The sequence below is a fragment of the Vidua macroura genome, chromosome 4 (genome assembly GCF_024509145.1).
Source record: "Vidua macroura isolate BioBank_ID:100142 chromosome 4, ASM2450914v1, whole genome shotgun sequence".
Lineage (NCBI taxonomy): Eukaryota > Metazoa > Chordata > Aves > Passeriformes > Viduidae > Vidua > Vidua macroura.
In genome coordinates this window covers 21,981,297-22,008,220 of record NC_071574.1, presented here as the reverse complement: position 1 = coordinate 22,008,220, position 26,924 = coordinate 21,981,297, and the positions used below count along the sequence as shown (strand labels likewise).

At 40.7% G+C, this 26,924-nt stretch overlaps 1 protein-coding gene across 2 annotated transcripts in view; it reads right to left on the bottom strand.

Annotated features, from left to right (window-relative positions):
* Nucleotides 1-2,281: 2,281 nt before the first annotated feature.
* Nucleotides 2,282-26,924, bottom strand: part of GRID2 (glutamate ionotropic receptor delta type subunit 2) — a 671,741-nt gene continuing 647,098 nt past the window's right edge. For both annotated transcript variants that reach the window (XM_053976464.1, XM_053976465.1), the window contains 2 exons: nucleotides 8,897-9,137; nucleotides 2,282-4,799 (listed from right to left, as the gene is read on the bottom strand). In XM_053976464.1, the coding sequence (XP_053832439.1) occupies nucleotides 4,377-4,799; nucleotides 8,897-9,137 (664 nt within the window). In that variant the 3' untranslated portion in view covers nucleotides 2,282-4,376. The remainder of the gene's footprint in view (nucleotides 4,800-8,896; nucleotides 9,138-26,924) is intronic.

Sequence of the window (26,924 nt, the reverse complement as noted above, 5' to 3'; positions counted from 1 at the left end):
AAAGTATTACACCACTGTGATGAATGGGACTATGTGTGTGGGGGGGGGGCACAGATTTTGTAACTCTTGACAAGTAGTATATTTATTTTTATAACTACACCTCTTGAAAAGCATTTTCTTTCTGAATTAAGCTCTTGGTTCCTGAAATTTTGAGGCATTGGTAAAATTTTTATGTTTAGGAATTTGTTAAGCTATGAATCACTTCCCTTGCTCTGACCTTCTTTTGGAGGCTTCTATTTCCGACCTCATGAATGATGTCTTGGGTGAGATATAACAAGCTGATAGATTGTGATGATGTCTTCACAGTTGCCCACTGCTGTTGATGTGACACGTGGATGCATGTGTTCATGTCCCAGTGTTTATCAAAAATTTTGTTTGTGACTCAGATTAAGGGGGAGAGACTTGGTTTTGACATTTATTTCAAAACAGCTCTGCAGAGTGAAGAGGAAACATTAATTAGTACTAAGAGAAAAATGGTTAAAGCAGGGCTGTGTTGGTGTGATGCCTTTTTTGTTTTGGAGGCTTTTTTTTTTTTTTTTTTTGTTAGCTACAGCCACGAGCATGCACAAAGGAAGCTGGTTTACTTTTCATGTCATCAGTTTTGAGCAGAGTTAAGAAATTAAACTTTTGGGGGGCATTAACCTCCAGTAAGTTGCAATGACCCAGCAAGTGTTCACAGAAAGGATGTTCTCATAAATTCATAGCATCCTATGTAAGTAGGAAAGAAAGAGAAAAAGATACTCTGAAAAATCTGATTTGTTCAGGGAAACAATCCTAGCACTTTTTTTGGTGAAATCAAGAGAGAGACACAGGGCACTTTGGCACTGGTCGTGCTGCAGCTGTGTCCCTCAGGGCTAAATTATTCACTTGGTTGGCTCAGCAGAACTATTTATCTCCAGGTATTCACTGCTGGTCAATAGAAACATCTTTCTAGGTGATTCTTTGAAATCAGATAAACATGTTTTCTTCCACTATTAACTTTTTGTTTGTAGCTGGTATCTCAAAAAGGTCATAAAACTGCAGATACCATGCAAACAACTCATCTTTATAAACAGCTGGCTTGTATCTCCAGTAGAGCTATTGCAGCAGAAACCCCTGACACTATCATTTCCCTGGAATTTGTTGTAAAGAAAGGGAAGTGTCATGTAGGGTTCACCATGATGTAGTCCATTATAGAAAATACATCTGTCATATCTGTAAAACTACCTGGCTCTAGAGAGGTGTGTCTGTGAATATGACAGGGACACAGTCCCTGGGGAAGATAAATATAATTTATGTCCAGTCAGATCAAAGTAGGGTAATGAGAAGTAAACCCAGATCTTAAAATGTCTTCCCTGTTTGGGAATATAATGTTTGGGAATATAATGTTGCCTCTATTTAGGTGAATGATCCCCTGCATGCATGCTAAGCTTAATAGAAAATTGTAACAGGTCAGGAATATTATTTAAGTGAATAAAATACACTGAATGTAAAAAGCCAGGAGATAAACTTTGGATGCTGCAAGTTAAAATGTCATGGCTGATGTTATTGCAGCACAGCTTGCTAATGACTAGGTCATTAGTTTAAAATGTTAATGAAACTTAAAGACTGAGAAAGCCATCATGAATGAAATATGGCCTACCTTCTCTCACCCTAAAACTTTTGTTTTAGGCAATATATATCCAGTATCAGAGAAAATTAACCTCTGTGCAAATAAAGATGGCAAAAAGTGATTCTATAAAAATAAAAGCCTTCCTCCGAGAAAATTCCTACATTATACTAAAACAGATGAAGCTGGGATGCAGTATTTCTAAAAATGATGTCTTGTACATGTCAGTGCTAAGGAACTCTACACTTATTCTCCAAAATGCTGTAAATGCTCTCTGAAATCTAAGCTTGACATTGATAAACATGGTAAACCTCGGTGTATCCACAGGTGCTCTTCACTGAGCTGACTTGCAGCAGCCTGAGGAGCTCATCCCATCTCCATGGAATAAAACCCTTCCGTAGCAGTGCAACAAAACCTTGCCATAGGCTGAAAATCCCACAGCACTCAGCAGGAGGAACAGGAGGAAGCACAAGTTTAGAAAACAATTTTATTAGACAAATTATTTAGACAAATTATACACAGAAAGCTCTGCCACTTGTAACTGAGGCCTCCAAAAAGTGTTTTGTGTATCTGTATAATAGGCAACACATCAAAATAGGCCTATTTTAAATATTGTACATGGTTAACAGGTTTTTTAATAGCTAAAATCACTGCAACATCTGGTATGTCCCTACGTATCTTGTTGGAAAGAAATTTTCTTTTTTTTTTTTCTTTTCTCTTTTTTCTTTTACTCAGAAGTGTGGATGAGTTCATGAGTGTTACAAGGGGGAAGCAAGTTGTGCATGCTTTTAGACACTTGCTACCCTGGAAACAAAATGGCCTTTTGCACGATAAGAATTCGTTCTGCCTTACACAGTAGACAATATTTGAAGATTTAGTACAAAAAACAGTGACAGTACAAGATGCTCCCCCAGAACAGAATTAGCATCAAAATAGAATAGATCTGAAGAATATACCTTTTAATTTATCCTAAAGCAAATCACATAGGCTGATTCCTATTAATCTTAGCCAAAGAATGAGTTAGATTTAAATAAGTGTATGGTTGCATTAAAAAGAAAACCAAACCAAAAAAACTCACAGGATAAACTGCTTGCTTTCTACTTAACCGCATTTTTAGTTTAAGGATTACAAATTGAAAGCTCTTTCTACGTTTCTAACAGGTAACAGTGTTACTTGAAAAAGCTGGTGCCAAAGTGGGCACTGGTTTTGCTCTCACTGCTGTTCTTTTTCTTGCTTTATACAGTTGGCACTAATGTAAAAAATACATAGCTCCTCTAAATCTAACTTAACAGAGAAAGGGTTAAACTGGGTGCCTGTTCATATTTTTTCCATTAGAACAATACGTGATTATAATTAAGGCCACATCTGTGTATCTTGAGGGCTTTTTTTTTTTTTCCTCGACTCACGCCATTATTGTATTGATTAACTGTGCTGACTTGGAAAAGGATTTATTGACCTTTGATCCATGTTTAACTGCTCTAGAGCTATATCAGTTGTTCATGAACATGGTATATCTAAGAGAGAGTTCCATTTGTTTAATTAATTAAAAGGAAAATTATCAGGATTAGCCTTATAGAATGCTAAAAGCCAATGCAAAACCTAACCAAAGGAGTTACATCTAGGTACAAATGTTAAATTGCCCTGGATGCTCTAATAGAAAAGTATAAAATATGCTCTGTTGGCAAACAATGCAAGTCAGAATAATGTTAAAGCAACCTGTCTTTTCTAAATGAAAAGACACCCTGCACTGTACATCTCTCTTGTATACAACACATTTTTACTAAAGCTTTATTAAATTAATTGCAGTAGCAACGGCTGCCATTTTATAGCTATATATACATGTGTATATATATACACACACACACATACATGTGTGTATATATGTGTATATATATATATGTATGAGATACTAATTTATTTAACACAACAGAGGCTTCTGCCATATGATACAGCTTATTGTACATAAGAAAAACTTTTAACACTGTACAATCACATAAAGGTCATATGCACTGTTGCAGTGCAAAAGTAGATTTAACTGTAGTCTTTACTGGCATAGTAATGGCTTTTTGTAATCCTACAAAATTGCATTCTTATATTATGGGGCCTGAATGATCTTTGAACTTCATTTATTTTCCTTTATTTTTTTCTGTTTTTTTTAAAATCTTTTTGCCCTTTTTTTTTTTTTTTTAAATTTTCTGGTTTTTAAACTGCAGGGTTTGCCTTTGGTCCACAGTTAAAAGGACGCAGAGCAGTGGAGCGCTGACTGGATACAGCAGAGTACATGAAAAATATTTCAGTTATTGCAATTATAGTAAAAAAAGGCGGTGGGGGAGGAGGAGCGAATGCCCTTCTGTAAAGTAATCCTCAGGGTTTTCCTATGCATGTATCGCTGTTTGTTTCCTATATTTAAACTATATGAAAAGCCTGAAGTAACCAAAATCTAACATGGTGATAAACCAAAGAATAAGTGATTCAAGTACTACAGAGAATAAGGGGAGGCAGAAGAGACCAGACTGTGAAAGCAGAGAAGAGGAGGAGGAAGAGTTGCTACTAATAATTATGATTCTTAAATAAAATAAAGAAAAAAAAAACCCAAAACAACCCCTGAAAATAACCCTCAAACAAATTAAAAAAAAAAAACCAAAACCCCAAATCTAAACCACAACCCTCAAAACCAAAAAATAAGGAAAAGAAGAAAGGTTACATCCATGTTAGTCCCACAATATTACAGCTGCTCCTTGCAAAGGGAGTCCTAAATAAGAAACAGTGAAGCAACTTGCTCTGATGCTCAGATGGAGGTGCCTCGGTCTGGGTCGCTACCGATATTCAGGCCCAGGGTAGGAGTTGGTTGGTAAGGGATAGATGACATTGTTTTGATGGGGCTTCTGAAAAAGCCCCCGTTGGGTGCCCTGTGCCTGAAAGGGCCAGTTCGGTGCTCAGGCACGCTGCCGAAGGAGAATCCCGAGGCGGCTTTTGCAGACAGTGTGCGGCTCAGAGTCTGGATCTGCTCTGGTATGAAGGTGGTTGTGGTGATGTGAGTGTTCCTGAAGTCACTGATTTGCTCCAGTGCCTGACGTGTGGGTAAAGTGTCAATGTCCAGCGGGGTCAAGTCAATTGATGAGGTGGAGAACTGTTTATGGGGACTGTCGTCATCTGTGCAGAGGCTGTTCACGCGCCTGTGGAGGTGCTCCAGGTCAATCTCCTTGTCGTCCTGGGGAATGAGAAAAACAAGAGGCACCACTCACCATTGCCATTTGTGCTGGGCTGAAGTTTCACAGGGTGATCAGCACTGCTCGGGGAGCACAAGGCACAACTGACTAGAGCTGGCTCTTGGCTGACGGTGTCCTGAATGTCACCAGTGAACTCCCCCACCGCTAGACGCCAGGTGGGCAAAGCCAAGCTGAGGCAGACCCTTACACCACAGCTACCTTCAAATCCTGGATCCAAACAACAAAACTCAACATGCCACTGGTAGCTTTTCAGGAAAAGTCAAGCTCGGAGCTAGGTGGGTTAGACTAGCAACAGCTGAATAAAAGTAAACTGCATAATCTCAAATGCCTGGAATGAAGCCAGTTCTTCAAGTCTGCAATGAGAACTAAATTTGGATGTCAACATGGGAGGTTCTAAGGGATCAGATTGCCATCTTTGTCATCCTCTTAGGATTTAAGGAAGGGCTAGAACCTTCTCAGGTTTCTTTTTGCCTTTATATTGTAAATTGTGGTATAGAAAAGCTGAACATACAGAGAAAAACCCCAAGCACTGGTGACTCATTGACACTGAACAGAAAGGAGTACACCAGGCAATTTTAAATTACAATGCCAACAGAGGGATTAATTATCTCCTCACCTACAAAGAAGCAATTCCATCTATTCTGATGGAATTATACTTTTGTGGGTGAGAAGAGAAGGCAGCCTGATGTATTTATATCATCTCTTCTCTTACCTCTGTCCCTTTTCCTTCTTAAATCTCTCTTCCCAGAGAACACAGTTAAACAGGTTTGTTTGTTATAATTGAGAATTTAAATGCATAGAAGTTAAAAAAGAGGAGAAAGCTCTAGGTGAGACAATAAATCACCTGTGTTGTACATACAAATTTCTACTGAACTGCAAAGCTTAATTCAAAGCAGCATTAAGTACACACATACAGGGATATTCCCTCAGTCTAAGTAGTACAGCTCATTCAGAACAAAAATCAATTTAAACTAACCTTAAAATTTACCTTAATCTCTGTGAAATTTACTGGCTGTTCCAGGCCACTAGAAATATCTCACACTCTAGGACCTCACAGAGGATAATTAGGCAGCCGATAGATGTGCATTGATGACTTCCAGCCTTGATTACTGAAATTCATTGACTAGCTTGATCCAGAGCTCCCTGAATCAATGGCAAAACTCCTAGTATACTGAATGGGCTTGAGATCCCCCCTTTCTCTAGGAATGAAGTCAAGCACTGAGTCCACACCTAGAACAAACTGCAGGAGTTCATCTACTTAGCAGAATGGATCATTGAAATTTGTGCTGGCACCACGCCGAACACAGAGACCGACTGGAAGGAGACTGAGAGGCCAGCTCCCCTCCAGGACTGCATCCTCCGAGGGCAGGGACAGGGAGACAAACCAGGGAAAAAGGGGAAGGGAACAGGGCATCAGGGATCTCCCAGGGACTGGATGATCACTGACCACAAGGGCTTTGGTTGGAGCTCATCACAGGAAGGAAAAAATGCAGTGCTCATTTCTCGGACTTAGCTTTCTGTCTATCGTTTATTCACAGGTGGACGTAGACATGGATGCACATAACAACCACACAGGTGACATCAAATCCAAACGCATTCACCAAACGCTATCTCCTCAAAAAATTTGGAGCTGCATATGAATGCAGGAGAACTGGGGCCACATCAGAAGCTAAAGAAATATAAAGAGGCTCGATTAGTGTGTGCAAGTCATGACTATGTCTCTGAGGGACAGTCCTAAATATTTTCCTTTTTTTTTTTTTCTCTGGTTTTTGTTTGTTTGCTTTTAATTTTGAAAAAAAACCAAACATACAAATACTTTGTAATTTAAAATGCCAATCGGGAAAAGATTGGAATTTCATCGTTTCTGAGCCTCTAAGAGTAACTCAAAATAGTCTTCTTTCTTTTACAGAGATGCATTTGGGGCTAGGGTCAGACCAGTGAAAATATATAAGAGGTGATAATCTCCCATGCTTAGCCCACAACCCAATCTCCACCCAATCGATACATCAAAATGAGACCCACTCACAGTAAGATTGTGCATATCTCCATAATATGATCTTTCCTCTTCTCTCTTGTGTGATCAGTAGTGAAATATTCAGCAGTTTTCACATTTAAATTATCATCAGGCTTCAGAGTCAACATCCCATTGAGATTACTGGGGCGGTTCATACTTCTCTCAGAGCTACTGTTTAAGGCTGTCTGCAGACTCAGGCAGACATCAGTGAATGGGTTACTTCTGGCACGCGACCAAAATGTTATCTTCGCAACCATTAGACAATTTTTTTTTCAGTATAAATGCTTGCATTCTGGAGCACAAGTTGGCAGCCACCAGGAAAAAAGGGTTGGCTTGCTGACCACAAACTGGCCCAATCTGACCCCCGATTCTGGACTAGTGGCCTGGAAGAGCCAATGGATTTCATGGAAGCTAAAATGAATTTTAAGAAAGTTAGTTAAAATGTATTTCTTTGCTGAATGACCCCGACATCCAGGATAATGGGGACATTCAGCATATACGTCCACGTTAAACTCAGTTTTGAGCCAAGCTTTTCAATTTAATGTTGAGATGAGCGTTTCAATGCTAAGCTAATGACCATATAACAAAGATCAAGGAGGCCAAATTATACCATTTGTGGAAAGTACACACTTGAATTTCTCAGCATTTGAAAATTGAAATAGAAAATTTTATACTTGTGTAAAATATCTGTGTTGGCGGTTTTTTCTTTTTCTTTGTTATGGATTTTCATGTTTTGTACTAGATAAATATAAGTATGAAGTTCTGAATCTTTGGGTAAACAACAATCAAGTAAATTTTAGGGTTTTAAAATAATTTACCAGGTGAAACTACAGGTTTCCATTCCTGAGAAACCCAATTTAAAGACTAGAGATTCCTTTTTTTTTTTCCTTTTAATAATGGTCCGGTCCAGATCTTGAACAAAAAAGAAAAAAAAAAAAAAACAAGAAAAAAAAAAAAAGAAAAAAAACTTGGGAATTAAAACAGGCAAGAAAAGATTAAATGTATTTTAACATCAGTGCCAATGTTGTCTAATGAGGTGGTGTAATTAATCCTGCCTGATTAGACAGCATTAGATTAGCAGGAGTAAACATAATGGAGAAACTGCAGAGAAGGCAAGACCACCGCACACAAATTAACATCAATACCCCACAAGCTACACAGATGTGCCTAAGCTACACAGACAGAAAAGCTATATTTGATAGCGCTACATTTAAGCTCTTATTTAGGTTCAGGTTTGGGTGTTGCTTCCAAGGATACTTTAATAAATCATTTTGTCCCTAATTTCTTTTTAGAATTCTGTAGAGGTAAAAACTTAATTATGAATATAAGAAATTTAGTGAAAAGTTGCACAAGGCTCAGATGGCTGGTAGAGGGACAGGTAGATTACCACAGGAAGGAAAGCATTACACATGCAGGTGTAGAAGCAAACTCATCTCAGGTGTAAAATAACATATTTCTCTGTGGCATCTGTACAAGATTTTCTGAAACAAGCCTGTACCAGGTTTCAAAAATATGTCTGGCCTGAACCTGAAAAATCGAATGTAGTCTCGCTTCCCTGGACTTCAGATGAAATAACAAGAACTGAAGTTCATGGAAGTCTCAAGAGCTTAATGTTTCTGAAACTGGGGACTAGCTTATTCAAGAAGCTACCAGCTGATTAAAGGGTTAAATTTTGCAAATGTATTTTAAAATACTCAGCCACTGAGCTTAGGGGACGTATTTTTCAAGAAGAAGCCAAGACACCTAGTGAGAATTAGCTGTCACCAATGGGAACAATGAACTGAATATTGATGTATTAATAATGTACTATTCTACAAGTAACAATTGTGTTTTACTCAGAATAGTTGCATCGTTATACATCATCAGTATACATTTATTTTTATTCAAGCTTTTCTAGAAAGAACAGCTAGAAAGATTTTTGAGGAACATCATTTATGTTAAAAAATCAGGATGCTAATGAAGTATCTCTGAATTTGATTCCCCACCCTCTCTAGTGCTATAAAGTCAAGGCAGCAATTTTTAGGGTGCATGAAAATTCCCCAGGAGAAATGGAGGGTCTAATACCTCTTTTGATGGAACCCGGGAGCCTTTCCTTTTATTCCACCACGTTTCCAACATTGCAATGAAACAGGATAGGACAATCCCTGCAGCGAGGATGCAGAAAACACCTGCAAAACTTTTTATGTCCAGGGCACCTCCTTTCTGTTTGGTATCCACAGATGAGTAAAGATCACACTGACCGTTCTTCGGCCACCACTTATGCTTCAGTACATCCATGTCGCCATTCTGCTGCAGCTCCAAAATCCTTGGGGAGAAAGCACAGAGTCAGGGGTTACAGTGGGGCAGCAGCACCTGAGAGTGTGAGGGTGTAAATCCGACTGCCTGCAACCTTCCCACGTGTCTTGGAAAACCAAGCAGCAGATGAACCTGCACAGACTGATTTAGTCAGAAAAGAAAGCTTGGGTATGGGCTTGCCTGTTAGGCTGAACATTCCTAAATACAGCTGAACATTCCTAGATACATGTTCCACTCCAGATACAGCAAAGCACACACAAATCTCTCTTTCATTCTTTTAACAAACTCAATGAAGACACTTTACTTCATATACTATATTTTCTCAATTGGATTTTACTAATCTAGGTCAACAGACTTTCATAGTGCATTAGATATCTGACAATATTTTGCATCCTAATCATTGCAGGAGAGACATTTCAATTTAAAAAATCAGAAGGAATATACACTTCAGATTTACCATGTTACATATGACATTGTTGCAAACTGATCTTTATTGGGTTACCTACATTTTCTGCTTTGGAGAGACAGCAAAACCATCTTACTGCAGTCAGTGATGACCTAAAGCAGTCCTGCTTAATGTCAGAATGCAACCTGATGATAAGTGGTTCCATGGGAAGGCTCCTTGCTGTGGAATTCACTTGTCCTTGGACCTACATACCCAACCTGCTGCCAAATATTTCCTGGGCAGCTTGCAAGGACAACATATTTAACTACACTTCCTGTGGGACGAAATGTTTGAGAAATGAGAATTTTGTTTGGAAGAATATTTTCATATTTACTCAATTTATTTCTGAGGAGAGAGGTTTTTTTTAAAGCATCCAGAAATGACTAGAGTAACAGCTGGGTGCCTCTGGTTATCCAAGATAAAAAAACTAAATGATTACACCTAAAAAGAATAAAACAATGGAAAGGTTTTTCTTCATGTAATAAATTTGTTTTTTATTTCAGTGTTGGAAGGCAAACAGTTACTATTGCAATCATTTGACACAACATGCAAAAAAGTCCAAGTGCACACAAACCAGCAGAGGTCTGGGATCTTGCTACAGAGAGACTGTAGTGCACTGCAGGAGGAAGGAAAGCTTTCCCACTGTCTCAGGGCTACCACAGCAGCTCAGCCTCAAAAGGGAGCTTGAATATACCTGGGGCCCACAGGGCAGCTGCTCTGTGCAGAGGTGACTCAGTCTCTGATGCTGCTTCAACAGGTAGTTGTGTCCATGAGGCCACTTAATTTAATATGGCACATCCAATTGGCCACATATTTGTGCTGTGGTCTTGCCAGGAATGGGAAGCTTGACAGAGCCACCAGTGGCTGAAATACCAGCACAGGTCTGGAGGGAGCTCCCACTTCCCACCTTGTAGTATGTCTGGTGGCTGGAATCATGACCTGTTCAGAGGGGGACAGCTTGTTAACCTCTGTGCTGTCCCAGAGGGAACAGTGCACTAAAGGAACAGATCACAGGTGATATACGTGTCCTTAGGGATGCCAGAACCACCTTGTTCATGTAGCTTTGAGTTTGCAAGAAGTGGGATAAATTCTGTGCATTGCCTGCTGACAGTACATTGCTAAAGGTCCCACCCTGAGAAAAGGTATTCAAGGTCAGAGTTGCCTGGACTACATTTTGACTTCTCCCAAACCCAGAGACAACTTAGAGAAGCCTCATCCTGAAGCTTTCTGATGGAACAGGGATATCTCAAGGATGGGAGGATAATCTGGTTTGTTGCAAGAGACTGAATAGCTGTTATGAGCCACCCATGTTCAGATGAGCTTCGGAGGGATGGCACCGCAGGCAGGACTGCTGCCATTGCTGCCTGCAGCTGCCTGTTGGGAGTGTGTAGAGACCCAGTGACAGGAGGAGATGCAAATGGGATAAACTGGAAGATAAGAAATTCCGACCCAGATAAGAGGAGAATCGGAGACGTTAAACAGTGGAACAGAAAATTTATGGCATCACCATCCCTGGTGAAATTCAAAGACCCAGTGGGAAAGACCCAGAGCAAATTGACCTGCTCTAAACAAAGACTGGAGACCAGATTACTCCTCTGCAACTGCAAACAGGGTCCATACACTACCCTGGATCATGGCATACAGTACTTATGGAAAGAACTCACAATAATTCTGGTTCTCAGTGCCCTGGAATCCTGTACTAGGATTTAGGCAAGTATTTTAGCCCAGATATTCCATTCTGAGAGGTTAGCAGTAACAGCCAACCAGCATAAACAGAACCCTTTTGTGTAAGTTCTTGTGGAGTAATAGGAAATTAATTTTCAATGCCTAATCCAAACATACGTGTACTATCTTCCCAAGGCACTAACAGAACAACATCCATGGGGTTTATTTCTTCCAGCAGCGGCTCTAATCCCTGAGCAGGGCCATTTTCTCTCTTTTATTCAATCAGGAATAGAAAAAAAACATCCAAATGATTTCTCTATTCTCATTAATTAAATGATTCTTCACTTGTCAGTATAATTCCTGATTACACAAGACATCTTTTTAACAAAAGGCATTTGCATAAAGATACTGAGCTTTGGCTTGTTCCTTAACGGAGATATATTCCTAATTGTACCCCTGGTAATTATTGGCAATTTTCTTTATGGATGTAACTTATAAGTTCAATTTTTTAAAGGCAAACATAAAAAATGGAAGTAGAAATTGGGGATAGTAATGGTATCATTACATGGGAGAGCTCAAGAAGTGGAAAGCTTATAATGAAGCCTTGTAAAAGTGCAGCTGCAAACAGATGTTGAGGGATAAAATATATATTGAGAGAAATTATAAGACCACTATTATCTAACAATATTAATGGCATGCAGAGAAAGAGGGAGATCCTGCTTCTGTTAGGCTTCAGAAACGCTCAGTTTCAGAATCCACCTGTTTGTGGAATCAAAAGAATAGGTAACATATTAAGGAGGTTTAACACTCCTAACTTGTTCCTAGTTAAGAAAGCTCCTATCTTCGTCGCTCATTTTCAGAAACGAAAATTGCGTTTTTATGGAAATTCCAGGAAAAACAAAGGAGGAAGGGAGGTTCCTCGCAAGCAGGCACGCCGGCACACGGGGCTGCTATCCCTGCGTGCTGCAAGGAGGCTCCCACAAGATGGCACTCTTTCCATAAAAATAGGTGGATATGCCGCAGCTCCTCGTGGGTTCCCCGATACGCTAATCAGACGTACCTGTTGGGTGGCAGACGCTACAATCAGTTTGTTATTTGATTTTCAAATTTAATAAGTGACTAAAGTAATAACGCATTAACTAAATGCTCTGAATGATAATGATCTTCCAACGCCATAATTCCAGCAAGTACCTCTCCTTCCTAGTCCCAGATTTTTAAAACTGAACTTTTTCCTCAATGGCCTTGGCTCTTTTGAACCTGCTTATTAGTACAGAGTAGTACTGTGAGACATAAGCCAGTGGAAATTAATAAGCAGGCTGCATGATGTTTTGAAATACCATACTCTTAAAAAGCTTACAAAAGAAGCCTATATATTGAAATAATCCAATTTGTCCAAAAAACATGACCTTTAACACTTGCTTATGGATAGAGTGCAGGTCTTAAATATATTTTTCTTTAGCAAATAAAGTGTTATAGTTACATTTTTCAAGGCTATGACGTAAATTTATTGAACTACACAAACGAAAGGGTCTGTGTGCACTTTAACTGATTTGGCTCTGAATTGACAGTGCTGAATGATGTCTCGTGGATATAAACACAGAAAACTAAGCTTCCTGTGGTTTCCAAATCTAACAGGGATGTGAACAAATCCTAATGAATCAATGGGAATAGGGCTGGATTCCACTTGGTAACTACATACTTTGCTGCTGGCAGTGAAATGGAATGACTCCTCCAAAATACCCACAGATAAAAAACCCTAACTTAATATGATAGCAAGGTGTCACAAATGCTCTGAAATTGAGACCTCTGTGACAACACCTTTTTTGATCTAATTTCATTCTCAGCTATCAGTAGTGAGCATGAGATATGAGAGGCCATTTACAGTGATATTGGAAATGCCAGTGCATGTTCTGGGATGTCAAAGGTGACTGAATATCAGCTTCCTGCACCAGGAACATATTGTCCAAAGGGATAACTTCACCATTGGCACTGATAAGGAAGAGGATGTGGTGAGGTGCTTGGCTCTAGTCAGCAGATCAGACTGCTACAGAAAGCAAATTTGCAGAGCCAATGTAATGAATGCCCACTTTTGAACGGGGGGAGTGGGGGGAAATGTAAATAATAAAAATAAAAATACTTTAGTTGAGTACCTTGGTGGGCTCTGCCTCGGGAGCCTGAGCCAAGGTGCCAGACCTTGTGCTGGCTCCTAGGGGGCTCACATGGGGAGCACTTGGTGCTTGTAGATGGGATCAGGCAGTGACAAGACCCCTGGTAACTTCTGCAGTGGCTAGGCAAAAATCATTCCTCTGGCAAAACCTTCTCACTGGAGCTTTTCTTTCAAAAATCTGATACAAAGTCTGCAGAATTTGGTTCTCTTCTTCAAGAAAGATATAAAACTAAGCTGGTTTGTAAGCATCCTTCAATTATCAAAGTAGACAGGTAGGGACCCACAAGGAGAGTTTGTGGGTTTTTTATTTCAGTGAAGCAACTGCCTAAATCTTTCCTATTCACTGCAATAACTGGAGTGATGCCAGCTCCTGTTGCATCTCCCTGAGCAAGCTTTAGATTTTGGCAAACCAGGCTCCTCTTTCGGCAGCAGAGCAGCTCTCACTGGTGCCACCTGGAAGGCTGGCTCAGCGCTGTGGTGCCTAGCCTGGCTTGCTTCCTCATGGGGAAGGAGGTGGGAAATTAGAATGGAGAGAGGCAAGTAGGAGACTCTTGGGGTCCTTTTCATCTCCTTTCCCATCTCAGTGGTACCTCACTGTCGAGACTTGGTGAGTTTTCATATTTTGCCCTCATCCTTGAGGCCTGTCAGGAGACATACATTGATGCTCAAAGCCTTGACTTTGATGCCATAAATCATATTTATAAGATTTATAGCATCACATTTCAGCCATAAAAAGGATGTGGGAAGGTGTAGGGCAGAAGTCATTGTCCTGAACTGAAAGAAAGAGGGGAGCACTGCCAGCGCCTGCTCCTGAGTGGATGAAGTAATGTTGGGAAAGCTTGCAAAATGAGCAAAGCACCTGGAAGCAGAGATCATTATATCTATATATATAGCAGCCCTTCCTTCGACTAGAGATCTTGATATCTGTGAGAATTTTTGGTTCTGAAGAGACCGTTTTCTGTTTTTCTCTGTGAATATTTTTTTTAAGCCAGCTTTTTAATGAGCTGCCAATCATGGGCTCCATGAGAGGAAATTTTGTGTGCCAGCCAAATGCTGCCAGATTAGACGAAGCAGCGCTCCCTTTGCACCCATTCCCACCACTTAACCCAGCAAAAGAGTGCCCGTGGGTCCAGCTGCAAAGCCTGTTTTATGGCAGGGACTCCAAGCAGATTTCAGCCCAGCTAACTGGAGGCCCACGAAGGCAGGCAGGTGGCCACCTTCTGATGTGCCCTTCAGCAGTGCTCGGCACCACACTGCTGTCAGTAGGAAGGCAGTGCACAGAAACAAGGATAAGCTCTTGCCTTCTAGAGATGACAGAAGAAGCAGTAGTAAACCAGAGCTGCTGTTCAGCATTAAGGATTTGCATATCAAACAACATTAAAAGAGAGAAAGCAGCTGACCTTCTGTTTTGTTCAGCAACAAACCATTGCCTTCCAAAGATGTAGCATTCATCGCTTGGATGCCATAAATTAGTAACACTTTGTTCAATTTAGAGAACTTCTTTTTACTTAAATCTGTTGAACTTACATGGATACTCTCTTTCAAATGCAGAAGGCTAACCTTAAATGAAATGGCACCTGCAGTAAAATGAGATATTAACTCTATTTATTATAGGACTGGTGGAATTTGATAAGGATGGCTCTACAATAGTTTTGTTCAAGCTGAACAGCTTTGCTGAGTACATACTAACAATTCAGAAACCTACATGAAGATAAAAATCAAGTTATTAAAGATCTGCTTATTTTTTATACAGAAAAATATAAGTGAGCTTTAATGGCCTTTCACTGTGAAGAACTTCCCTGCTCAGAAGAAAGTGGCGATAAAAGTATTAGTACTTATTTATAAATCCCAAATGACAAGAGAACATCTACAGACAGTTGCATAAATATGATGAGTTCATTAAGCTCAGTGCTGTTATGGTAAACACCAAATTAATTCATTATGGCGAGTCACGGTACACCGCCAGCCTTATTAAAACAAAGAAATGTACTTTCAAGGTACATTGGTTCCCGTGCACTACCCACATTCCAGCCCTCTTTTAGAAAATTACTTGAAAAATGACAGTTACAAAGCTTTATAAAAAATTCAGTACTTCATGGCCACATGAACACCCTGAACTTAATTTTCCTCTTGCTTTCATTACCATAAGCCAAAAGCAAGAACAGGGACAGCTCGTGGAGTCTGCAGAAGAAGTGAGCAGGCTTTGGTGTGCTCCCCTCCACTAGGACAGCTCTGCATTCCCCTGGTTTGCCCTGGGAAATGTGTCTTTCTAACTGCCCGTGTTTCCAAAGTTACCTCCAAGATCCACAGACCAGCTGTGATGCACGGGACTGACATAGGACAGAGAGACAGTACTCCTCCCTAAATTTACACTTTCTTCACACTGTCCCCTGCAACACTGGAGGTGCTCAGAAGTGACATTGTGGCTTTACGAGCAGAATTTATGATTACATATATACCACTCAAGGACTTGAGTTGCAGGTCTCAAGCAGTATCTAAGTAAATCAGAAGCTCCTCTCGTACCTGAAATTAACCAATAATTTCACACAAAATCAGGAAACCCCAATGTCCAAAGTCAGCAGGAGTTTCATCATTAACTTTCAGACAGCAGAGCCCAACATAGAGCACACCTGGAAGCTCCAACCCTTCTGGATGGGCTGTGACAAAAGCGGCATTTTTCTGAATCAAATCTCAATTAATGAAAAAGGGAAGGCTTGGAACATGCCCTTTCAGCCACTGCATACTTCTTAGATGTCTTCTCCCTCAACTCTCACCTCACTGAACATTTCCTCCAGTGTCTCTTGTCAGCTGACCCCTGCCTGAGAAGCCCTGTGGATAACAAGCCTCTCATGATAAGTTACAAGAATAACTGTTCTCCTGCTTAGCAGGAGAAAGAAAACAATTGAAACAAACACTTTAGTTTGACTTTTTTTTTTTTTTTTTTTTTTTTTTCCCAAGACTGTGATGCCAACAGTTATTAGACTCAATTACTATTTCCAAGTCCATTCTCAGACTTCTTGGACACAAAGCAATAAGACAAACACCAAAAATTTGCATTATGAAAACGTCAAAATGAAATACTAAAAGATTTTTCTTTTAAGGAATTATTTTTTAATTAGATCATAAAGAATAGCTTTAATGAATCTGTTTAGACCCTCTGCTGATGTGCTGTGAGAAGTATAAATAAACTAGTTCACTGAACCTGACCTAGCACTGGATGAAGACACAAGCCTTGTCTTCAGCTAAGAGGCAATTACATTCAAATCCAAATTATTAACATCTTAAGATCTTAAGAATTATGGTGACTAGTGAACTTCATTTTTTATATATTGTATAAGTTTAGGCTACCTTTAGAAGTCAAGCGCTTATTCCAACTATGACAATATGGTATTTACTAATATCAAAACTGGACTCCAATGACTTGACAAGAGGCAGAATGAAAGCAAGTGGAAGAGACTCAAGAGAGCTGGAAAGAAAAAGACAGGGAGTCCCATGGAGACCCAGAGCATATCTGCAGTCAGAAAGGTAACACCTTGGGTGGTCTTTGTCAGCAGCATTCTTAAGCACACTGTGGTATTTGTGTTACTGGGTGCAGGAAAAGGTCTTTCTTTTCAGTTTAAGAACCTGGACATGATCATGTTTGCTTGGAGTCATGCTTTGGGCAGTGCAAAGACTCATTCTTATCCAAACTACCTGCATCTATATTTTGAGAAACAGAAGACACATCAGCTACACTAAGTCCCTTGAAGTGACAGTCTAGAACAGCTCTTTTTAAAACTAAGAGATCTAGGTGGCCCTTGCACATTTGACATTTACCTGTTATTTACCTAAGCAAATATAACACAAATATTTGGCTGATGATTCTCTCATGTTTTAACCTGCTTGTACAGTGCCCTTAAAAATTAAAAACAAAATAGTCAAAATTTCCTTTTTTGCTAGTCTTTAAATGAATGATTTAAATATCTTGGCTTAAATATAATAATTTGGATTTTAGAGACCCTGAATCAATAGTTATAGCTATCTTCAAGGTGAACAGAGTTGTTGATAGAATAGGGGAGGCTAGACAGATAAATACAGAGTCTGAAGATCAAATCACAGTAATACTCTTTGTGTCTGAAATCTGACATTTAAAAATACCTCAAATGCTTTTATCTTCTTGATACTTGGTTACAGTGGTGAAAGCTTCCCAGATTCATTCCCATACAGGGTTTTAAAAACACTGAGGCTTGAAACCACTACTTGTATACATGAACACTGCAATAACCAACCTTATACATTTGGAGATATACTGAGAACATTTTCCAGACAGTCCTTTGGACAATGAAAGTAAAAATGTTTAAGATTATTGTATAGGATATATTATTACTCCAAAACTTAATTCATTACTTTGATTTGTTCTCCCAAGCAAAAGCATTTCATAGAGGAACCATTTCTAGAGATACCCTAAAATAGATTCCCCCTTTAAAGCCTTTCTTCAGGTCATACCAATGAACACTTTTCAAATACACACAGCAGTATAAAGGCTATCCAGGGAAGCCTAAGGAAAAGCCACAATTCTGCCTAGAAATTGTAAGAATCCCTGCTGAATTTACCAGAGGCACTGAAGAGTGGATTGGATATACTTAAAAAAGTGGTATTCCTTATTCTAATATTATTATTATATTCTAAAACACCTTGAGGTTTGAGGGATTGTACTTCTGCTGTTAAAGCTAAACATGTATCAAACCACACTTTTGACACAAGCCTGGCCCAGGTTATAAACAGATCTGCCTGAGATGGACACCCTGGAAATATTGCTTAGGGCACCTTGGCTGGTTTGGGGCTTGCTCTGCCTACTTGCCCTACTTGACCTGTTGGGTGGCAGACACTACAATCAGTTTGTTATTTGATTTTCAAATTTAATAAGTGACTAAAGTAATAATACATTAACTAAACCTTCCAACCTGCATCAGGTAAGACTTCCTCAAAGATATGAGATCATAAGTGTCTCTACCTCCATGAGCATTCAGATCTTTTTTTGATCCCCCAAAGGAGGGTTTTAACCTCTCCTAAAAGAAGATTATGAAAGATAAAGTTGTACAATTTTGCAAGCAAGAAGCTGCCTGAGTGCAGTGCTCTGCTCAATCTCTGCGCAGCACAAACCCATGGGCCTTTTGCAACCCTGCTGCTCTTATGGATGGGCAGATAAGGTAGGAAGTTGCACTTGTTCACCAGAGTGATTACTTTCAGGAAGGCAGCAGTATGGCAGCCTGCCACCTCTGTGTCCGTAGGTTTTCTGCCAACGGGAGAACTCCCTAGTGATCAAAATTCTTTCCTGTGCTCTCCCAGGGCTACCTGCAATGTGGAGAGGTGAAAAAGCCTGGCACAGAAACCCTGCTAGCTGCTGGTGTTTAGGAAAGTTAAAAACTCATGGCCACCTTCCACTGTTGTGTGTGTCCAGAGGGGCTGCAGGCTACTTTGCATGATGGGAACCAGGCTTTAAGCAGCATGGTGTTTACTTGAAGGATCACACTGAGATTCCCATGTTTTGAAGAAGTGTCTTGATAAGAACCAAGTGCCATTCAATCTGTTTAACAATCTGCAGGAGGACTGAGTGTTTATTCTGTTGTTAATAAAGGCATCTCCCTGGTAATGTTGCCGTTTTTCAGGAGCTTGGCTGTGTTCTTGTCTCATAAAATTTGCCTAATCAGGTCCCCTGGTCCCCTCTGCATTTCAATAAGCAAGAACTGTACCTGTTCATGTGTGTAATGTTAATGGGTTTTTTTGCCTCTTGATTTTAGTGCTTTGGAACAATGCAGAACAATCAAGACCTACCATTACTTTTGTTGCTAGAGGAAGCAGAGCAGAAAGGAACTAGCAGGAAGATCTGAAGTTTTGCATTTCACCTCATACCTGAAATGTAGGTCCATATTATTCACACACTGATTACTGACCTGAAGGTTATGTTCTATTCAGCTCAGGAGAATAGGAGAAGGAAACATAAGCTTGCATAGCAATGACAGCACACATCACTTGTATCCTAAAAGTATTCTACAGCTTGACCAACCAAATCTTCAATTACAGCAGATGCCTTGGAGCAAAAATCTTTCATAGTCAGCCAGACCAGATAATGGGCTTGCTTGCCCTCCATTATTGTACCTACAGTCATGTCTTTTATGGAATTATTTAATCCCACTTGCAGTTTTGCAATTTCCACCATGCAAACCTCAGAGGAGGAATCTTGGGAGCAAATAAATGAACCTTTCCCTCCTTCTCCCTTTACTCCCTCTCCAGTAGACACAGCTCATGAAGCAGCTTCCCATGCAGCTTCCCACAGGGGCCACTAAGCTGGGCTTGCTCATTGTCCCATGACACCATGCCACAGCTGATTGGCATGGTTCACTGCTACTGAGAGAAGGCAATGCCAGGATTTCCTGTGTAATGTTACAAAACACATCCCATCATTTTCCTGTGCATTGTGCCAGATAAACTGTGGTCAAAGGAAATAACCCCAGAAATAAAATGCAAGGCATTGCTAGGTGTTATTCTATCATTTTCCCTGTGCAGAATGCCAATGGTTTTGGAGGAAATTTAACACTTTTATAGCATAGGTCAAAACCAAGAGACTTGGCACTGAGATTCAATTTGGATAAGCCCATGAGCCTGCTCAGTTGATCTGTGTGTCTTTTTTCAAGATCAAGGGCATGAAGTCAAATTCTACAGCTCTTTTTTTGGTAGCATAGAGAAGTGAGGTCCTTTTTGCAGGCAGAGGCAGACCTGAGAGCTCCTGGGCAAGGGCTCCTTTTGCTGCCACCCTGCATGTTGTGCAGGTCAGAGCACAGGGCAGGTTTGGTGACAAATTCATCAGAGAGTCTCCCTAGTAAGGGGTATCAGACATAGAGTAGATGCAGTCAGATGTGGGGCTTGGAGGAGAGGCAAAAGCAGAGGACTTATATAAAAAAAGGTCATCCAATTTTAGAGGAAGAATCAAAACTATCCTGACTTCCATTGAAAAAGTTGTCTGGCAGGAGAGATGGAGGCATGAATACCAGGCTATTTGCAAGTCTAATTTCCAAATTCCAGAAAGTAAAAGTTTATTTGTGGGAGGGCAAAGGAGGATACTAACAGACTTTCATTTTTACCCAGCCAGTTCACCTTTCTCTACCTCTGTGTCAGACTGATCAGGATTCCACTGGATGTCCCTGTCGCTGTGGTGCAAATTCACAGCTGCAGAAGATGGCACACAGTAAATCACTGTCCTCTCACTGAGAGCTGCCATAAATAATGCCACAGGAGTTCCCCCCTGCAAACAGCAGCTGCCTGCAACTGCTGGGAGCAAAGCTGTAATGCAGCCCCTAGGTAGGGAACAGAGAGAAGGTAAACCAGAACAGTCTGGAAAAATAAGATCCTGTGATTTATCATCATATTGACTTGTAAGCCTCTCAAAATATTTGTCTTTTTCTTCCACAGGAGAATTTCTATATGAAGTTGTCATAACTTTTGACAAATCTCAGGAATACACTATATTAATGCTCTAAAAGTATCTAGTCTTAAAACCATTTTCATTAACAGCAAGAATTACCATTCTGCTGGTACAGAGCAGAAAGCTGAGTCAGAGGCCATGAAGCAGGAATGGAAAGATCAAACCTCAGGTAAGTGGTGAAAGCAGTGGCTGAACCCAGTTCCTGGTCTCTCTGTTCCTTTTTGCAGTTGGTATATTTGTCTGATTTCCTAAGAGAAGTGTGGAGGAAAGAGAAGGCAAGGGAAAAGAGCAGTTTGGCAGATTACGTGACAGGTGGAAAAGGCTGAAGATGTGGAAGTGTATTAGCCATGACTTCCCGAGCAAGCAGCTGGCTGACTCTATTGCTCAGTCTCTACATCACTGAGAGCTTTGAAGCCCTGTGCTGCAGCATAGCCTCTCTCTTGCTGGCCACAGGCATTTCCCAAACACAGGCACAACCTTGGGGTTACCAGAAACACCAAGCTCTGGGCAGGACTGGCCTGGAGGGGAACTCCAAAGCAATGATCGTAGGGGACTGGAAGGGACATGGCCCTCATGGGCAGTACCACAGCCCCTCTCCAGCTCCGAAGGGATTAGAGCAGCACCAGCAGCCATGAACACAAGGGAGTGGTGGAAGAAAGAACTGAGGTCCTTCTCTACATTACCAGCAAAGCTGCAGCATTTCCCAGCCCTTTACAGCACCACTTGGCACCTTGAGCTCTGCACCACTCACACCTTGGATCATGCAGCTGTCCTTAACTTCAATTTCTCCACCTAATTTGGGTCAGACAAGCTCCATAGATACCTCTCTCCCTGGGAATGCTTGACTGAAGAGAGACATCAAGGATATGTATGGCACATCATGGACACAGCCTGCAGATGGGTCTAAATAGATAAAAAAAATTAGACAGAATCCTGAGGTAATGTCAGATTCATTCCTCTCCTGGTAAAAAAGGAGCAGCAGGTTTTTTTTCCAGTTCTGTAAATACCTTTTTTTTTTATAAAGATGCATTCAAACTATGACAATTGGTTAAAAGAAAAAAAACAAAGAAGATATTAGGAACATTCAGATATAAAGATATGGCTGTGATTGATTGTGGGGATTGTGATTGTAGAAGGAGCTTTACATGGAGATTGTCCTGTGGATATTTAAAGTTGAGCAGATTCCAGCGAGGGTTTTTTTTTTTTTTTTTTTTTTTTTTTTTTTTTTTTTTTATGACTAGTTTATAATTCTGATTTAATGATAAACTGAGAAGATTAGTGCTTTTTCCCCTTCCAATCTTCTCTTGGTTGGGTTTCAAATCAAACTGGATATTCTGACCAAATTTTTCAGAGAGCAAGATGCACATACAGGATATAGGCAGACTAGGCTCCTATCCTTCTTGCCTGGTTCAAAGTAAGGACTGAAAGTGAGATCTCCTTTTAAACAGAGGTTATCAGGTAGAGAAGTCATGCCAGAGACAGAGATAAGAGTCTCTTGCCCCTGCAAGTAAATCCTTACTTTAGGAAGGTACTGCAGGGGGCAGGAAAATCAGATACAGGAATCTGCCTGCATTAAGGAAAGCTGTAAACCTCTGGAAAAAATCAGATACTGAAGCTTAGTCTTCTTCTTATTTTCCCCCCTTTGAAACAGAATGTTTGTTTTCCAGCCAGCTCTTTGAAAAACTGGAACTAAATCCCCAGCACAGCATTTTTCTGTTGGAGGGGGGCACCTTCAGCCGTAGCTCTGTTGGACCAGAGCCTGCACCAGCCACTCATCACCATCTCTGGCAAAGGTGGATGCAAAAAGTAAAAGCTCACCCATACTGCCTGCTCAAAAAAAGCTCTTTGTACCAGTTAAAAGATTCTGGAGGGCCAGCAGCAACACTGCCTGCTTTGAAGAAGTCAGAGCACACCCTCTGACACTCACCTTCTCTCCACTGCCATGCCTCCAGATGAGCAGAGACATCCCAATCAGCTACGTGTGGAGCACAAGGCCATGCTTGTGGTGACCCCACTCCTGCTGCCCAAGGAGCCTCTAACCAGGGCCTGGGACTTCTGACGGTGTGCTTCCAGTTCCAGGTGAATGGCACCGCAGGAAGTGGCACCAGCTGCAGAATGGGGCAGCAGAGTTTTCCCCCTTGCTGGAAACCCAAGGCAGCCACTCCTGTAACAGGGATGGGAGACTTGTTTTGTTTTATTACCACTGATGGCAGAGAGGGAAGCCAGGCTAGGCAGCCCAGCACAGAAAGTTCTGCAGGCCAAAAAGTAACTTATACTGGCTGATTTTCTTCCTGTACTTGTTTTACTTTAGGGCAGTAATGCTGAGAAAACTGTTGGTTTTTTTCACAACTACAAGAGAAGTCAGGTTTTATGTCTTGTCCAAGATAAGCTCCTTAAGACTGTGCACATATTTGCAAATTGAATTATTATTTAACATTGCAAACTTGATTTTTCCAAGCTTATTTTTAGTGCAAGCATTGAATCTAACCAGGTTTTAAGAGAAACCCTTTAGAGTTAAGAGTGAAGTTCAAAATTACTGCTTTCTTTTTAAATCTATTTCTTAAATAAACAAAGAAAAAAATAAATGCCATGTGAAGACTCACGAGCTGAGGGGGTTCAGTAGAAATGGAAATTCACATTTAATTTAAAAATAATTTTTAGGACACTTTTAAGATTCCTCTTTTGTAATTTTCCTTCAGAGGACATGAACCTATTTTATATTTACCTCTGTTACCTGTCTTCCCAGTCCTGTGCATGCTCCTGGGGCTAGGAAGAGACCTTATTGGAAAAGTTGCCATATTACAGTGGCTTCTGGAATACCTAAATTTTGTTTACCTGCTTAGATTTTTAAGCCAGGAGGAGGGGGCTGCTTTCAAGACAGAGATTAAGGTCACACAGTTACTTGAGGTCTGATGTTCAGAAAACACATGGAGAAAACTCCATGCTCCTAGGACACGGTGATCTTTTGCATTGGCAACATTTCCACCTCTCCTAATGAAGACTTTTCCCTAAAGTATGTGCTGAGGAAGGCCAATGAAAACTTCAGGTTTGCATATTTTCAGCTGTTCTCTTCATTGCTTTCAATGAACATTGCTGTGGGATAGAACCCCAGAGTGTTACTCTGAGATGCTTGAAAACCAGAGAAGAGAAAGATAGATGCATTTCCTTTTCTTTGAATGTATCCCTTTTAAAAAGCTAATATCTTGTTTTTGGGGCTCTGACTCTCAGCTTTGGGTTGTGTGGTGCTTTAGACCATCACTGTTTCTTTTCAGCCTGCAAACATGGGGATGTAATACACTCCTGTTTACCTCATAATACCCAGTTGACTTTTGCTTTATAGATGACAAGTTTAAGAGGAGGCAAAATAGATCACACACAAAGGCAAGAAAGATTAGGAGATAAAGGATTATGAGCTGAGGCCAAGATGAGCAATCGTACACTGAGAAAAGACAGGCAGAGATGGGACATGAGTGGGGATGGGAAATACCTGACAGGAAGCAGTGATGTGATCAGGCTGGTAGAGATAACAGGATGGCTGAGCTGAGATAGGATGTTTAACCCAGAACACGGGAGGAAAATTCTCCCTTAGCTGAGGGAAATGTCCCTGGGTTGGTGGGTGCACTAAGACATGGTGCTGGCAGAGTCACCAGCAAATCTTTCCCTAACTAGGGCACACAGCCCCATGGACATTTAGTGCCTTATTCTCTGTCAAGATTTTGACCTTCTATGCCTTGCTTGGAGCTGCTCTCCTCAGCTAAAGGCTTAGTGAAGAGGATGGGGCTGTCAAGCTGACTGACCTCATTTGACTAGAGAGGGAGCAGTGGCAATGTGGGTAAGTGGCTGAGGGAAGTAAATGGACTAATTTTAGTCTCCCTGCCTTCTATTGAGTAAATCCCAGATGAGGGATTTTCTGACAGCCTGATAAAAATCAGAGTTACCTGGGAAATGGTACTGGAGAGACAGGTGCTCACGTGCTCCGTGAAGACACGTAAAAATGGCACAAAACTTGCTAGTCACTGGGCCTTAAAAGGCAATTAGTTTAATTTCTTTTCATACTGATACACAGTATGTAACAACAGTACATTATCTCCCAAGATGAGAATTTCAGGCAATGTTTTCCAAAGCAGTTTGGGCAAATTTACCTTGACACATTATAAGGTGCACCTAATCCAGCCCTAACCACCATAGAACAAGTGCTGCCTGTCGCTGAATCCCTGATTATTTTGTACTTTTTTTTTTTTTTTTTTTTTTTTTTTTTTTTTTTTTGCAGCAATATCCCAGTGGAGTGGCAGCAGGTTTGGGGATTATGAGCATCACAAAAGGAGTGCAAATTCGATCACAAGGAGCACATGTTACAACATTTCCTCATATGGAGGTGTTGTTTAAAGAGACGTGAACATTTCCTGCACGAGAGCTTTTTGCTCTGGTACAATACAAGATCTCAGCACTGAGAGCAGCAGACACAGGCACAGAGCCTTGTCAGAACACAGTAGCAGGCAAACCCCATCATCTTTATGGAGCATGCAATGACACATGTGGCAGCCAAGCAGCTGAGCTACTTTCCTCCTTGTAATTACTGACACCAGATTTCTTAACCTGCACAGCACTGCCCTCCTGAAATGCTACAAGGTGTGAAGCCCTCACCTCAGGAGCCATCAAATATGATAATGCACAAAAAGCTCTTAATTGGGCTGCTGTGGTTTAGAGGAAGAATTTAACACATGTGAAGCTTTTGAGAGGCTCTGATAGAGGTCCCTGTCTCGTGGTGCTCATACAACATAAGCTCCAGGACATTACAGATCCTGACAGAAAATACAGAATGATTCCCCAGCTCCCTCCTGGTTCCAAGGGGCAGGTGGGAAGAGCAGCCATGCGAAGCTGTACTGACAGCATCAGATTTTCCTCCAACACACGGGACTCGCTGTGCAGAGATAAAAAGTAGTGCAGCCATAGCTACCTTGCCTAGCTGGTGCCTTTATGGTTTGCATCTGATAAAAGCCTGGTTCAGAAAAGGTCTCCAGTGCAGACACTTTGTTAAGAATGGAGACCACGGCCTTTAAGAAATGGAGTCTTTCTTCTGCAGTAGATTATTATCTGTTCCCACTGGGCCAAGTTAAGCAAAAAACACCCCTCAGCTCACTCATTTCAGCAGCCAACAGTTGCTCAGTTTTTTCTTATTAGCAACTTCTAAAAGATTTCGCAAGTTAAAAAGCCCACAACCAGTTAGAAAAATAAGATAAAAGACATCCATTGAAAAAATAATTATCTTAATTATACTGCAGCTTTGTCCTCCAAAGGGAAGGTAGTTTTTCCACAAGACAGCATTGCTGTAATGGAGGATGCACTTTAAATAGGACTATGGTTTGCATACTGCAGTGAACTTCTAACCCCATACAACTTTTATTTACTGTATTTCAGAATTGTACTAGTGGATAAAAACCACCTTCCCCCACCCCCCATTTTTTTTCCCCCTCTGGAACTGCAGATCCATTTTGCCATTCTTCCCTATTATGGAACTAAACATCCTAATATCCCACAATATTCCATAAAATAAATCAATAGAAGTGATATTTTATTCAGTGGGTTTGTGGGGTTGTAGTTTGGTTAGTTGTTTGGATTTTTGCTCTCTCATTACTTTCTCCCACCCCCTATTATTCTGTCCATATTCAAGGTAAAGCTGAATGCACTGAATTACTGTGAATGCCTGCTCCACAAGAGACTGCTAGAAAGGAGTTATTGGCAAATAACCTTTTTTTTTTTTTTTTTTCTGTGATGGCTCTTTTGCCTTCTTGCCTCCAGCAAAACAGGAAAAAAATCCCCCTTGTTGTAAGTAACCTTACTTTCCCTTTGCTAATATCAAGTATTGCATTGCACTCTCCTGTTGGCAACCGATCAGGATGTTAATTCTGAAAAATCACATCAGCTGCATTCACAGAACTTAGAACAAAGCCCCTGCTTTGCATGATCAGAAATCCATTAAGGGCATCTTAACATACTGGATGCTGAAGTGTCTCTGGCCAAGAAGATCTGTACCTGATTCTGAAGATTTAGTCTTATT